The 14,409-nt window shown below is 34.8% G+C and overlaps 1 protein-coding gene across 1 annotated transcript in view; it reads left to right on the top strand.

Annotated features, from left to right (window-relative positions):
• LOC110113137 (eukaryotic translation initiation factor 5B) overlaps positions 1 to 8,876 on the top strand; it is a 27,576-nt gene extending 18,700 nt beyond the window's left edge. Inside the window, exons 7-11 of the mRNA XM_020845576.2 lie at positions 5,808 to 5,867; positions 5,963 to 6,520; positions 7,034 to 7,153; positions 7,239 to 7,358; positions 8,295 to 8,876. Of these exons, the coding sequence (XP_020701235.1) occupies positions 5,808 to 5,867; positions 5,963 to 6,520; positions 7,034 to 7,153; positions 7,239 to 7,358; positions 8,295 to 8,360 (924 nt within the window). The 3' untranslated portion in view covers positions 8,361 to 8,876. The remainder of the gene's footprint in view (positions 1 to 5,807; positions 5,868 to 5,962; positions 6,521 to 7,033; positions 7,154 to 7,238; positions 7,359 to 8,294) is intronic.
• The last annotated feature ends 5,533 nt before the right edge of the window (positions 8,877 to 14,409 follow it).

The following is a 14,409-nucleotide window of genomic DNA, read 5'->3' as shown; positions in this document are numbered from 1 at the left end:
TGTGGGGGGGGGGGGGGGGAGGATGATGCGAACGAGTGGATCTACAAGGTAGAAGATATTTCGCCGTCAATGGGTTGACGGAGGAGGAGAGACTGACCGTAGCGGGCCTATGTTCGGAAGGGAAGGTTTTGTCTTGGTACCAGTGGAGGGACATGCAACAACCCATACGGAGTTGGAGAGAGTTCAAGGATTGTTTGGTAGAACGTTTCTGAACTGGCATGAGAAGAGACTTCTACGAGCAGTTTTTCGCCTTGACACAGGATGGTTTAGTGATGGAGTACCGTGAGAGATTTGAGTATCTTGCTAACTGATTGGACCGGTTTCCTGAGACAGTGCTAGAGGAAAATTTCATGAAGGGACTAACACCAAAGCTCTGGATAGCGGTTAGAGTAATGATGCCTCGTGACTTGGGAGAGACTATGGAGCTAGCTCAATTGGTGGTGGATCAGAGGCATCTAAAGAGAGATTGGAGATAATAGCTCAAGAGGTTCAAATAGGAGGACAACTACCTTTTTGGCACCCAAGGAGCCGGCACCGGGTACTTTTTCAGGAGACTTCGAAGGAGAAGACTGTAGGAGTAAGACATGGGAACAACTTCAAGAAGCTCACATAAACGAAATTACAAAAGAAAAGGGCGAAGCGGCTCTATTTCAGATGTGACGAGAGGTAACGCCGGGGCGCAGGTGTAATGGCCGGACTCTTCAGGTTCTTACCGTTTGTGATGAAGAGGGAATAGAGGAGGGTGTCGTCTTTCCACCTTGCGGACAGGGTGGGTCTTTGGGAGGGGAGTATTGTCAGAACGGTCCAACCGGTCCACTTGGGACCGGCTCAGGCGGAACAGAGGCGGACTCTTCTGCCTCTCCTATACACCGATCAAACCGCAGGAGCCACCGAGCAATTTAAGAAGGTTTTTCTATACATTAAATAGTTTGTTTTCCTAGGGTTAGGGCATCTTGAATTTGACTGAATTTGATCTCTCTTAGTTTTTATTTTTTTGGCTCTGGCGGCATTTAGAGATTTGGGAGTGATAGATCCTCCTCTCAAATTGAGGATCGACTGTATCTTGATATTTTTCTTCTGCATCTTTGATTATTGCAATAAAAACTAATGTTTTTCTGATTTTTCATTGGAGTTTGGAAGTGTTTTCTCGCTATTTTGTCCGGAATTGATAGGATTTACTTGAAATTTTCAAGTGTTTCCTATGAGCTTGATTGTAAATAAATCATTATTATCTAAGTGGATTGTGTCATAAATGAGAATTCTGATATCAATGTGTGAATGAATGATTATATTAGAACAAATGTTGAAGTGATATCTATAAGATAAATGATAGGAAGTACTTGAGTTCGCAAGTAATCCTATAGGATCTACATGAGTTCGCAAGCAACCCTAGTGCGAAATTGGTAAAAACAGCGAGAATACCCAAGATCGGAGATGAAACAACCAAAAAAATAATAGAACTTGATTAAATACTCAAAGCAAAATAAGCTAGAAGAAAAATACAATTGATCCTCTATTCGAGAGGAGGATCGTCTCTCCCAAATCTCTAGACAAGTCTATAGCCCAAAACGTCAAAGAGACTACAAGAAGACAATAACCAAAGCATGCCTAGCTCTAACCCCTTCATGCCCTTTAAATAGCCCTCTCCACCTCCTAAAAAACTTCCTAATATAAGATAGTATTTAATTAATTAAATCAACTTTCCTAATATAAGATATTATTATTTAATACAAAAGATATCAAATCTTTTTTAATTAATTAAATCCAAATAAATTGGGCGTGGGCCCATCCCTTAGGTGATGTAGGAAGGAGGCGGGTCCGGTGGCGGTGTGAACCGGCTCCTGTATACCAATGGGGGCCCTGATGTAGGAAGGAGGCGGGTCAGGAGGCGGTTTGACCCGCCTCCTGTATACAAGTGTCGGCCCCACCTGGGCCGGCTGAGGTTGAGTCGGTTCCCCAGGAACAGACATATCAATAAACTGATTGAAAATAGATTGGTTTGGAAATGTACATTGGAGGGTAGAAAATGCACTTGTTAGACGAGCATATTAAATAATAATATAGAATTGGTAAGGAAAATATGAAGACCCAATGTTAAGTGGATAGAAATTGCTCGGATTGATTGGCAAAGAATATCTTTGATTTCTCAGACAACACTAAGTAGGAATGAATGAAAAGAAAGATTTATAATGTCAACCGCAAATAAGTGGGATAAGGTTGTAATTGCCATAAAGAATGCCTTATTAATAGTTATAAAAATAAACATTTAAAAGAGAGAAAATTTTTATGGACTATTATTTTCTGTTGGTTTCGCTTACATGTATATGGTTGTCTGCATTCTCTGATATGCCTAGATGTTGCTCAATGGCATACATTGATGTCTTTGCTTTTAGTATTGGTTTCTATTCCTTTATTTGCTTTTAGTAAGAATAATGCTACTCTCCTCATATAATTATACTCTTAAAATATGGCTACATCAATTGCCATGAAATGTCTATTTGAGTGAGAATTGGCAAAATAATTAAAGAACACTTGCAATGATAATAAAAGTTTCAAGAACCTTGGATTGTGTTGGCTCCTGCTGAATGGAAGGCTGCAGGTACCTTGAAATGGCTGGTTGATCCCTCCAACTTTGATTCCTTGATGGCTGGAAAGTTTGCCACCTAGACAACTGTTGTCTGCCCTCTGAGTTAGCCCAGGAAGCTCTATCAGGACTCTATGCACCACCGCCTGTGCCTAGCCTAAGGCTCCCAATAATTCTTGCACCTGAATGTGGGAGTCAAGAGCCCTGGAAGTATGATCTTGTTGGAATTCCATCTTTTGCTGTTAGTTCAAAATTTCATAGACCTGCCCATAGCTTTAACAAACATGCAAGAAGAAGGCTGCTGCTGTGGATTACAATTTGCAGGAGGAAGTCGGAGGATGAAAACTCTTGTTGTACCGCTCTTCATACTCTTGCTTGGGTTGAGCCAGAAGGCATCCTGTCCTCAAGTGTGGGCTGTAAGAACCCAAGGAAAATGGTCTCGGTTGTTGATCATCCTTTTTCCATCCACCTGGGCATGAGCCTCCCTGCCGCTACCACTCCTTTTATAGCCATTGGAGAACCTCCTGAGTGGTATTGGTAGATTTTAGTGGAGTCTAAGACTCCACCGCTTGAAAAAGCAGAAAAAATAGTCCTTACAACAACAAAAACATTATCAAGCCTTTATCCCACTACGTGGGGTCGGCTACATGAATCTTTTTTCTCCATTCCGTTTAAGAGTCAAATTCTCATTTAAATCTAATAAAGAAAAATCATTTTTATATTTTCTAATAAAATCTTTTTAGGTCTACCTCTACTTTTCTTAACATAAACGAATCTAATACATCTACTCTTCTAATCGGGTCATCGAAAGGCCGACATTTTACATGACCAAACCATCTAAAGATGTCTCTCACAAATTTTGTCTATCACTGGAACTACTCTAACCTTTTCCCAAATATGCTCGTTTCATATCCTATCTCTAAGAGTAAGTCCACTCATCCACCTGAGTATCCTCATCTCAGCTACACTTAACTTAATATTATGCTTCTTTTTTAATAGCCAAAATTTTACACCATAAAGCATTGCAGGTCTCACCACCATCTTATAAAATTGTCCCTTAAGATTGAGTGGTACTTTTCTATCACACAATAAAACCCCCGAAGCATTCCTCCACTTCAACCATCCAATCAACCATCCAACTTGAACTCTGCTAATAATGTCCCCATCTATTTCACCATCACTCTGAATAATAGACCTAAGATATCTAAAACGAGTATACTTGTTAATCACTTGATCGCTCAAAGTCACAAACCCCCACTAGATCTATTACTACTAAAATTACACTCCATTTATTCAGTTTTAAATTTACTCAAATGAAAACCTTTAGACTCTAAAGTTGACCTCCATAATTCGAGTTTGCCTTCAACTCTCTCTAGTCTTATCAACAAGAAGAATATCATTAGCAAAAAGCATACAACAAGATACATCCTCATTTTCTATTAACTATGATATTTAAAATTCATTATATATGTAAATATGAGATATGTGGAGTTTAAGCATAGCGATAAGATAATGATCCATTTTAATCTGAAAGATTAATAGGAGGGATTCTTGAGAAATTAATTGTTAGATACAAGAACACAAAATCATACAACTAACTGGGGTGATTTTTTTTTTTTTGAAAATTCTAAAAAAGATTTTGTATACGATATTTTTATTTATCTGATTTGATTTATATGATGAACCATCAACCACTGCTTTCAATTCTTTTCCTTTTTTCACCTCTTTTGGGTTTAACATATAAAGCATTATTTGTACAATTTTTTCTTATGACTATTAAGCTTTTTTCATAACTTATGTATGATGAAACTATGTCTAACATTGATGATGGATATCAAAGGTATTTTGTGTGCTTGCGAGGTTGACATGCATGCAACAACTCATCAATATCTCTGTTAGATGGGCTACAATTATGCTCAAATATGCCTGATGAATGCCACGTAACAGTTTTTTGAAGCCGATTATTTTGAAGACGTGCATAATTGATTTGATTGGAAAAAAATGATCATTTATTTGGTTTTGTATTTTTTTTTTCATTTTTTAGCATTATGAGATTGATTTTACTTACAATGTTAGCATATTGTAAAAGTCTATTGGTGATTTTTACGTAGTAATCTTCTTTTGGTGTTAGTTATATTAGCCTTCAGCTATCCCTCCATCAGGTTCATTATGGTGTTAAGTTCTTGAACTTTTTCTTGTTTTGCTAGCCTGGAATTCTTCATATATTTCTGATTTGTTGTATGTTTTGCAAATCTATCTGAGGCTATCTTGGTATTGCGACTCTATTTGAGATTACAGTTTAAAGGAAATAGATATGTTACTTTGTTAACTTTCTGCTGTTGGTGGAAGGGATTTTCAATTTTTTTTGTAATTCTAAATAAGTGTGCAGTATTTACGTAACTCATCAGGTGTTCAAGAAGTTTTTCAATTGGATGTGCAGTCTCTTTTGCTTTTGGGATTCAGTTCCTTAATCTACTAAAGACTTGAAGAATTTTGGGATAAGCTATTTCCTCTATTAAGTGGTGTGCTTGTTTTTTTGGGTGAATTCTGTGTTGTCTTTTTTAATCTCCTGTCTCTTCTTCCTACTAAGTTTTTGGTTTTTGTTTTGGACATAAGATCTATTTAAATTTGCCATAATCTTGGTTTCCATTGACTGCACAGATTTCAGTCATTTGCACACCTTTTCTTTTTCTTATTTTAATCGTTAATTTTTAATGGAATGCCATTATTTTTTTTTCTCTGAATTGATTTTCATCTTTTCTTCAATTTTCACTAATGTAGGTGTTATTTGTTTTGGATTACTGTTTGTCTTTTAAGAATTTCAGTTTATTGTGCCATGTAACTTTTTTTTTTTCATTGTATTGGAAATCCTGAACTCTGGGATCTCCTATATTTGCTTACTTTGTTATTATGTCTTGGATGCGAAATTGGAAACTTATACCATCATTATTCAGTTTTTGTCAAGTGGAATCAATTATGCGTTATAATCTCATATAAGATGAGAACTCATCGTTCCAAAATTTTGTGCGCAGTGTTGCATAGGTCATTGGTGATAATTTATAGAAATGCATATGTTAAGGTTAACGCAATTTGTGTTAATACTTGGTTTATTAAACATTTAAACATAAGATTTTGAATTGCTCTCAATGTTTGATAACATGCTTGATGGTTCATGCTATTTCTCCACAGTTTTTCATTAATGGTACCTGTTTTCTGATACCAGGGCTCATACATTCATCATAAACAGCTTAAAGCGGCACAAGGTGTGAAAATTTCTGCGCAGGTACCGTTAATCTTTCAACCATGATTCAAGTTTTGCGTAATGTTAACATTGTAAGTTTATTGAGAGTTATATTCTATATATGTTTTTACTTTCAGGGCCTTGAACATGCTATTGCAGGCACTGCTTTATATGCTGTAAAGCCTGGTGACGATATTGAAGCCATAAAGGAAGCTGTAATGCATGATATGAACAAAGTCATGAGCCGGATTGACAAGAGTGGGGAGGGTGTTTATGTGCAAGCCTCAACCTTAGGTTCTCTAGAAGCACTAACAGAGTTCCTAAAGAGCCCAGCTGTTAATATTCCCTTCAGTGACTTCAGTATAGGTCCAGTACACAAGAAAGATGTTATGAAGGCTAGTGTTATGCTTGAAAGGAAAAAGGAATATGCAACTATCTTAGCTTTTGATGTGAAAGTAATGCCGGAGGCTCGTGAGCTTGCAGAAGAGTCAGGTGTAAGGATTTTTGTGGCAGATATAATCTATCACCTATTTGATCAGTTTAAGGCTTACATAGACAACTTAAGGGAAGAGAAGAAGAAGCAAAGTGCTGAGGAGGCAGTCTTCCCATGTGTTCTTAAGATAATGCCAAACTGCGTTTTCAACAAAAAGGATCCTATTGTTTTGGGGGTAAATGTTCTTGAAGGTATTGCCAAGGTACTATTCCTAATCTCTCTTGATCGCTATTCAAATTTGATGGGTTATTTATGCTTATAACATCAAAATCTTCTTTATTAAAACAAGTACCTGAAGCTTTTTTTTTTTTTTGAGCCACTGACCAATGTATTTGCATATGCCAAGATCGAACCATTTGTAATTTGACAAATGTGAGAAATGCTGATTTGAGTTTTGTTGCGAATTTTTGTATTTGAGTGATTAGTTGAAAAATGGAGATAGTAGAATGTTAGTTTTGCAAATAATCAAGATTTATATATTATATATGAAATTGCTTCAAATTTAATTTGTTGGAAGTGTTACAAAATTTGTTTTTGTTTTAGTTATATGCTTTTTTGTTGCATAATTTGGAACTTTTCAATAGATTTTTTATTTTTGGAAGTGTTATGCTAACTGCTGCATGATTGAGAAAATTATTATGGTCTTAAATTGGTATCCATAAAATGTTGATAAATACTTTATTAACTGCATATTTGAACTTAATCATGAATCCAGATTGGAACCCCTATTTGCATTCCTTCGAGAGACTTCATTGATATAGGAAGAATTGCATCTATTGAGATTAACCACAAACAGGTTGATGTAGCTACAAAAGATCAGAAAGTAGCCATAAAGGTAGGCACAATAAATTACACATTACTTGATCTGTGGCTCTCTATTTATTGTCCTGGCAGCAACTCTTATATTTTTACCTTCACAGATAGTAAGCAACAGCGCTGAAGAACAGCAGAAGATGTATGGAAGGCACTTTGAAATAGAAGATGAGCTTGTTAGTCACATCTCTAGAAGATCAATAGATGTTCTAAAGGCAAATTACAGGGTAATCATTATTTAAAATTTGAACTTGTTACTTTCTTTTGCAGTAGATATTTTTTGTTACAGCTTTTTTGTGGAAATTGATGGCATCAGTAGATGGGGGATAAATGGTAACATTTTAGTAATTCCTTGTATAATTGAAAGTAGGTAGAAAAGAAATATATGGGACTGTAAAATTCTACCTTGGCCCTCTGCAGAATTATATAATATTATATAATGGAAAATTTTTTGGGTTAACAATGTCCTTATAGATAGAATGTGAAATGAGTATATATGTGAGAAGGTTGGAGTAGTTGTAGTGACAGGTAATATTAGATAGGGTCGCCTTAGAGGGTTTGTTCACATAAAACATTGGTCTTTTGATGACCCTATTTGGAGAGTAGATGTATTAGATACAGTTTATATTACGAAATGTAGAGGTATATCTAAAAAGTCTTGGTTAGAAAATATTAAAAATGACATTTTTATTAAATTTAAATGAGAATTTAACTCTCAATAGATCACCAAGGAGAAAAAAGGATTCATGCAGCCAACCTTACATGATAGGATAAAAGCTTGTTATTGTTGGTATAATGTTCTCATCAAATTTTGGTTATAATGAATCTCAAAATTTTTAGATTTAATTTGAGATTAGTGCATCATAATATGAATCAATTAAAATTTATATTATATTAATCTCAAAGTGAATTCAATGATTTTGAAATCTATCATAATAAAAATTTTGATCTAAATATCTGAGTTTTTTTTTCATATATAATAATATTATGTAGAATATTGTAATTGAAGATATATTATATTATATCATATATTATACTTTATGCTATGTTATTATACATATTCTACTCTATAGCTTACTCTTGTGATGTTAGAATTGTATATTATAGTTTTATACAAAGCATGAGGATATGATTGAATAATTTCTCTGTTTGATTTCTTCCAGGATGATTTGTCCAATGAAGAATGGAGGCTAGTAGTCAAGTTAAAGAATGTCTTCAAGATACCTTGATTCAAGGAAAGATGTGAGCCCACTAGGTGCTGAGCTTATCCTCGGGTCAGTTTGGGTCGGGTCGGGTCGGGTTGAGCTTGAATAACTTATGTCTTTTGACTGCAAAGGTTAACTCTAATGAATCAACTGGAGCTTAATGCCATTAAGCACACGTCAAAATAGTCGGCTTCATAAAAAAAAGTCACGTTCTTCCTCATCTGTTACTTCTGTCCATTGTCCTTTCTCCCTACCGTTTAGTAAAAAAAGGAAGTATTGGATTTTGTTTTTCAGTTTTCTTTTTTCCTTCGGGTTGATGGGAATGGGAAAATACCTGATTGGGGATTCAGATGTTCAATTTCGCATGATTTATTATTTTTATGAAATTGAGGGCAAAATACTGTTGTCAAGTTTCTAGTGAGTTGGTTTTGTAGTTTACATAATAAATATCTGATCTATGATGGAGCTTAAACCCAGCAAAACGATTTCCTTCTGTCTTTTTAGTTGCAATAACTATGGAAAGATGAATTAAATTAGCAATTTCTATATGCAGGTGAAGGAATATTTTGGTTCAGAACGTTCTAATTGAAATTTGTTTTGAATTTAACAGTTTACTTCTAAGTTTTATGTTGAATTTACTACAAAATAAACTTTAGAAAATAAGGCAGTGGTTGTTACTTGTGTATGCTTGAATTTCAGTTGGATTAAATCAAGGTTCAGTTTTAAGCAGCTATCTTTTTGCTCTAGTCATGGATGTTCTTACTAGATATTTGCAAGATATGTACCATAGTGTATGCTTCTTGTTGATGATATATTTTTATTGATAAGATTAGAGAGGGAGTTGAAGGTAAACATGAATTATGGAGGTTAATCTTAGCATGTAAAGGTTTTGGTTTGAGTAGATCTAAAATTGATTAGATGATTTGTAACTTTATTTGTAATTGAACTGGTGGAATTCAAGTGTGATTTTGGACGATCTACGATCAAGTCATTAATAAGAGTACATGTTTTAGATATATGAGGTATATTGTTCAAAGTGATGGTGAAATAGATGGAAATATTATTAATAGAATTTAAATTGAATGGTTGAAGTGGAGGAATGCTTTAAGGTTTGTTGTGTGATAGAAAAATGCCTCTCAAATTTAAGAGAAAATTTTATTAGATGATGGTGAGACCTGCTGTATGGCATAGAATGTTGGTCATTAAAAGATAAGTATAAAATTAAGTGTTGCAAAGATGACGATACTCAGGTGGATGAGCGGTATCACTCTTTGAGATAAAATGTGAAATGAGTGTATATGTGAAATTGTTGGAATAGCTCTAGTGCATATATGATTAGACAATCCACCTTCGATGGTGGTCATATGAAACGTCGGCTTTTCAATAATCCAGTTATGAGAGTAGATGTATTAGATTTGATTTATGTTAAGAAAGATAGAGGTAGACTTAAAAAGACTTGGTTAGAAAATATTACAAATTGTCTTTTTTTATTAGATTTAAATGAGAATTTGACTCTTAGTAGGGAGAGATTATTCTGTTCGGAGATCAAACACATCTTACCGTCTAGAGATGTATCAAGTGCATCCACGTTATCCAGTACCGAGCAGTAGCGAGCTGTGGTACCAAGTAGGGGGTGATGTGGCACATTTTATTATAATGTAATGAATAAATTGTATTTAAAATGTAATGAAGTCTGGCCTTTCCCCAACTTCTATCCTCTTTCATGGTTAATTATTATGTGTGAATGCCAAAAGTTATCCGAGAATTAACCAGAACACATTATGTTACCCCTTGCTCGATACTATGGTTTGGTACTACTGACATTACTCGTTCTGATTGGTCGCTAGATGGCGGTCTGAGTCTGATCTCTGCACAGAATAATTTTCCCTTTCAGAGCCCATAGATTGCTAGCGAGTTAGATCTACTCACGGGAATTTACATACAGTTCTACATACTATAAAAGTCTGGCTGTTTGGCTGATTTTTTTTTTTTGGGACATTTAGGCCATTTAAGGCAAACTCACACACACAACACATACACAGAGACTCGAACCTTAGATCTCTTAGTTGGAAGCCATAGCCCTCAACGAATAGGCCAAGGAGAGTTGTGTGCTGTTTGGCTGATTTAACTAATGCTTCGTTTTGAAAACTTAGACAGCTCTCTTACTATTTACAGTCATTGTAAAAATAATAAATTTTTAATTGTAAAGTTATCTAGAGAAAATAATCTCTTAAAAATATTGCATTGAGTATTTTTTTAATATAAAATTTTTAAATGTACCAAAACAATAATGATTAAATAGAAATTTTTGATCTGATCTGAAAAGTAAAATTAGGAGTGTCAATTTCAGGTCACGGGTCGGGTTCGGATCGAATTCGGAACTGATCCGGGTTCAAATGGGTCAACTCTAACCCGACCCGGGTAGACAAACGGATCGGATTTTCGTGTCGTGTCAAATATTGACAGGCCTAAGTAAAATCATGCGAAAATTGTACCAAACAAAATTATAGGATTTAACGATTTAGGAAATCCTCTAAAATCAAAATTTAGTAAATTCTGAAAATTATTTGAGGTAAATTTTGTTTCAGCTATTTATTTTTATATTTAAATCTTTTAATTTAAATAAAATTTTAACACTAATTATTGATGATAAAATTAAATACAACACACACTCGACCAATAAAAGCTCGCCCTTAAACAACCAAAGAATAAAAAATATTTAGAAGCAACTATTCTTCTATTCCCTCAAAAAATACAAAGTAAATAATCGAATTAAACTGCATATTTGAGTTGTTGCTTGTGATTATAATCAAAGTAAATAAGATTCTAATTAATTATTAATTATTAAATCATTAAGCTAAATTAAGACAATAATTTTTATGTGGTCATTAAATAATAAATAGTATAATTTTTACTTATTATATTTGTATCTAATTTATTTGATTGAGCATTGATAACATTAATGAATGTTTTTTTTCATAATTTTAAAAATATATATTCTTTGCTCGATAAAATAATTTGGAATATTAATATGTCCTAAATAAACAAATATTCTTGCATTTGTCGTGAAGAATACAAGGAATAAAATAAAATCTTGTTTCAAAACTTAAGTTTCATACAAAATCCTGATGTTTGTGCATTTGTCTAAGCTGAACAAGCATGAATTTTGGAAAAGAGGTTCGGACGACAACAAGATCAATAACAACCTCATTCTGTAAACTCATTTGGATAATATCTTAGTTATCTTGGAGGAGCTGATATCATTCTTTAATATTATTAGATTGTCATTACTAGTTATTTTAATTTTTTGCTATCAGAACTTGTTCTTAATTTTGTTTTTTGCTTTTTATTTTTTAGTTTGGTAATATATTACTCGATATCCTTCAAATATGTATGAGGATTTTATCTTAATTTTTATATTAATATTGTATCTTAAATAAATTAATTACGTAAAAAAAATATTTTAAATTCTTAAAAATAGTGTGTTTATAAATTATTATTTCTGAATTAATAATAATAAAATTCTACACTTAAAAAACTAAAATTAATAACCTAATTTTTGGATTTTAGAAAGAATTAGCGGGTGAACCTGTTCACCCTCACTTGAATAGCATTTTTTTGGCGATCGAATGGAGCAAACCAACTACGCCAATTGAGTGTTAGGTGCTCGAGTGGAGAGGCTCTAAAGACAAAGTGAGTAGTTGCAAGGGAAGTTAAACACTTAAACCATCTTCTTTCTTCTCCCTTTCATTCTTATTCGAGGCAATTATTGAATAAAATATAGAAAAAGTTGTCCTCATAGCTTGTTAGCGAAGGCGATTCTGGCCTGTCTACCCCTTTTTAAAAAAAATTAAAATTTTTTATTTATTTTTTTCTTTTAGTTTTTTTATTTTTAATTTTTTTCCTTATATGAACTTATATTTGTTCAAAGTTTCACCACCCTCCAGGCCTCCACCAAAACAAGAAGCAAAGAAAGCAAGAAACTGTCCAAGTAACCCAGAGCATCATACTGGAAAGAATCCCAAACCAACTAGAAGGCTTGATTGCTTCATGATTAAGTGAAAAAATCTATTTATTTGTGCTTGTAACTATCCCAAATGTCTTTCGCTTGAGCTTATTTGAAGAGTTAAACCCTAAGTGTTGCAGGTAGAGGATAATGTTGGTTCTGCTCTTGAGCTCTCAAATGTGGGAATTGACGAGGAAATTCTGCAAGAGGTGGAGGCTATTTTAGAACCTGTGAAAAACCAGACTTGGCCGAGCGGAATTCAGCGCAACTACTAGTTGAGTATATCCTCAATAATAAAGATGTATTCTAATAATGAAGAAAAAAATTAGAAGTTGAGCATATCCTCAATAATGAGAAAAATGATTATGTGCGGATGCCAAACGTCATCGGAGACCAACCAGAATGAGCCATGTCGGTGACGTGGCTCGGTACTGCTCTTGATATTATTAACGTGGCTCATTCTGATTGGTCTTCAGACTGCATTTGACATCTGCATAGAATAATTTCTGCACTGATGAAGATGTATTGTAATAATACATACTACATATTTTTAATAAAAATTAATCATGTATGCATAATAAAAATATGGTAACATAATAATTCTAATAACTCTTCCATCATTTTCTATGATATATATACTTTCGTTAAATTAATAAAAAATTATGTTATCAAATAATGGGAAATTTACATACATACCACTTTATACCATCCTATTTACATATCTAACACCCAAAATTTTAATATTACATACATACCACTCTATATTATTTTAATATCAAATATGCCACTCATATTTCCTTCCTACCACTCATATATTTATTTCCACCACTCATATTTGATATGAAAATGAACTAAGGGTGGTATGTATGTAATATTAAAATTTTAGATGTTAAATATGTAAATAGAATATTATAGAGTGGTATGTATGTAAATCTCTCTTTTAAATTTCTTGCCTAAATTTATACACAAAATATTCCGTTTTTTAAACTATATATATATCGCCCTGCTATCTCTTTCCATAGCTTTCCCTCTCGCTCTCGAGCGCGCGCTTTATTTATCTCTGATAGCCTCAGGGCTCAGGTGATCTCCCACACAAACCTAAACTGAAAACCCTATACCTAACCAATGCTGGACCGAAGGGATCGCGGCTTCATGTCCTCGTCTCTCCCTATGAAGCCCTCGCCGCCATCGGTCGGCCAACTTCTCCAGCATCAACTTCTTCGATAACCTTCCGTCCGTCCCCCTTCACTCTTAAGAATTTTCCATTCCTCACTCTCCATTTTTCTCTGTTCTTGATCAGCTACTAGGGCACAACTCTCTTCGAAACCCTCCTCGGTAACTGGCTTCAAAACCGTGGCGTCCATCGCGACCGAATAATCATCTCCGCCAAATGCGGCCGGTACGATGACGGATTCGATTTCTGAGCGGATAGCTTCACACGTTGCTTCGACGAGGAGCCTCATCAGACTCCGGCCCCATTTCGTTGACATTCTCCATTGTCAGGACATCGAGTTTGGTTTGTTCGATCAGATCGTTAGCGAAACTATACCGGCGATGCGGAAAAGAAGAGCGGAGAGGAAGACGCGATTTATCGGGATCTCAGGTTTGCCTTTGGGGATTTTCATTTTTCAAGTATGTTTTGAATCGTTTAGCAATTGATTCGGTGGCTGTGATGCTTTCATATTGTCATTACGGTGTTAATGATTCTACTGTGCTGGATTTAATTCCTTGTTTGAAGAACAAAGGGGTTGAGTTGGCTAGCTCTTTCCCGCTTGCAACCTGGCTTTTGACGGAGAATGGGCCTCCGGATTGGCACCCTGCTTCGCCAGAACTCCAGGTATCTCATCTCACACTCTCTAGTCTCTCCTTTCAAGATAATTATCCGATACGCGGCTCATCTTTGTCTGGTTGCGAGCTTTGGAAACTTAAGGGGCTGTTTGGTATCGGATTTATCGTGGGATTTAAGTCGGATTTACGCTAAATCCAGCCAAACGGTTTTTGTGCGCGCGTTAAATCCCGGGATTCCGTAAATCCCGGATTTACGGATTTACGGCTTAAATCCCGGAT

This window comes from Dendrobium catenatum, unplaced genomic scaffold (assembly GCF_001605985.2).
Source record: "Dendrobium catenatum unplaced genomic scaffold, ASM160598v2 fragScaff_scaffold_55, whole genome shotgun sequence".
Lineage (NCBI taxonomy): Eukaryota > Viridiplantae > Streptophyta > Magnoliopsida > Asparagales > Orchidaceae > Dendrobium > Dendrobium catenatum.
Note: the sequence above shows the minus strand (reverse complement) of the source record. Positions and strands in the feature narration are given on the sequence as shown.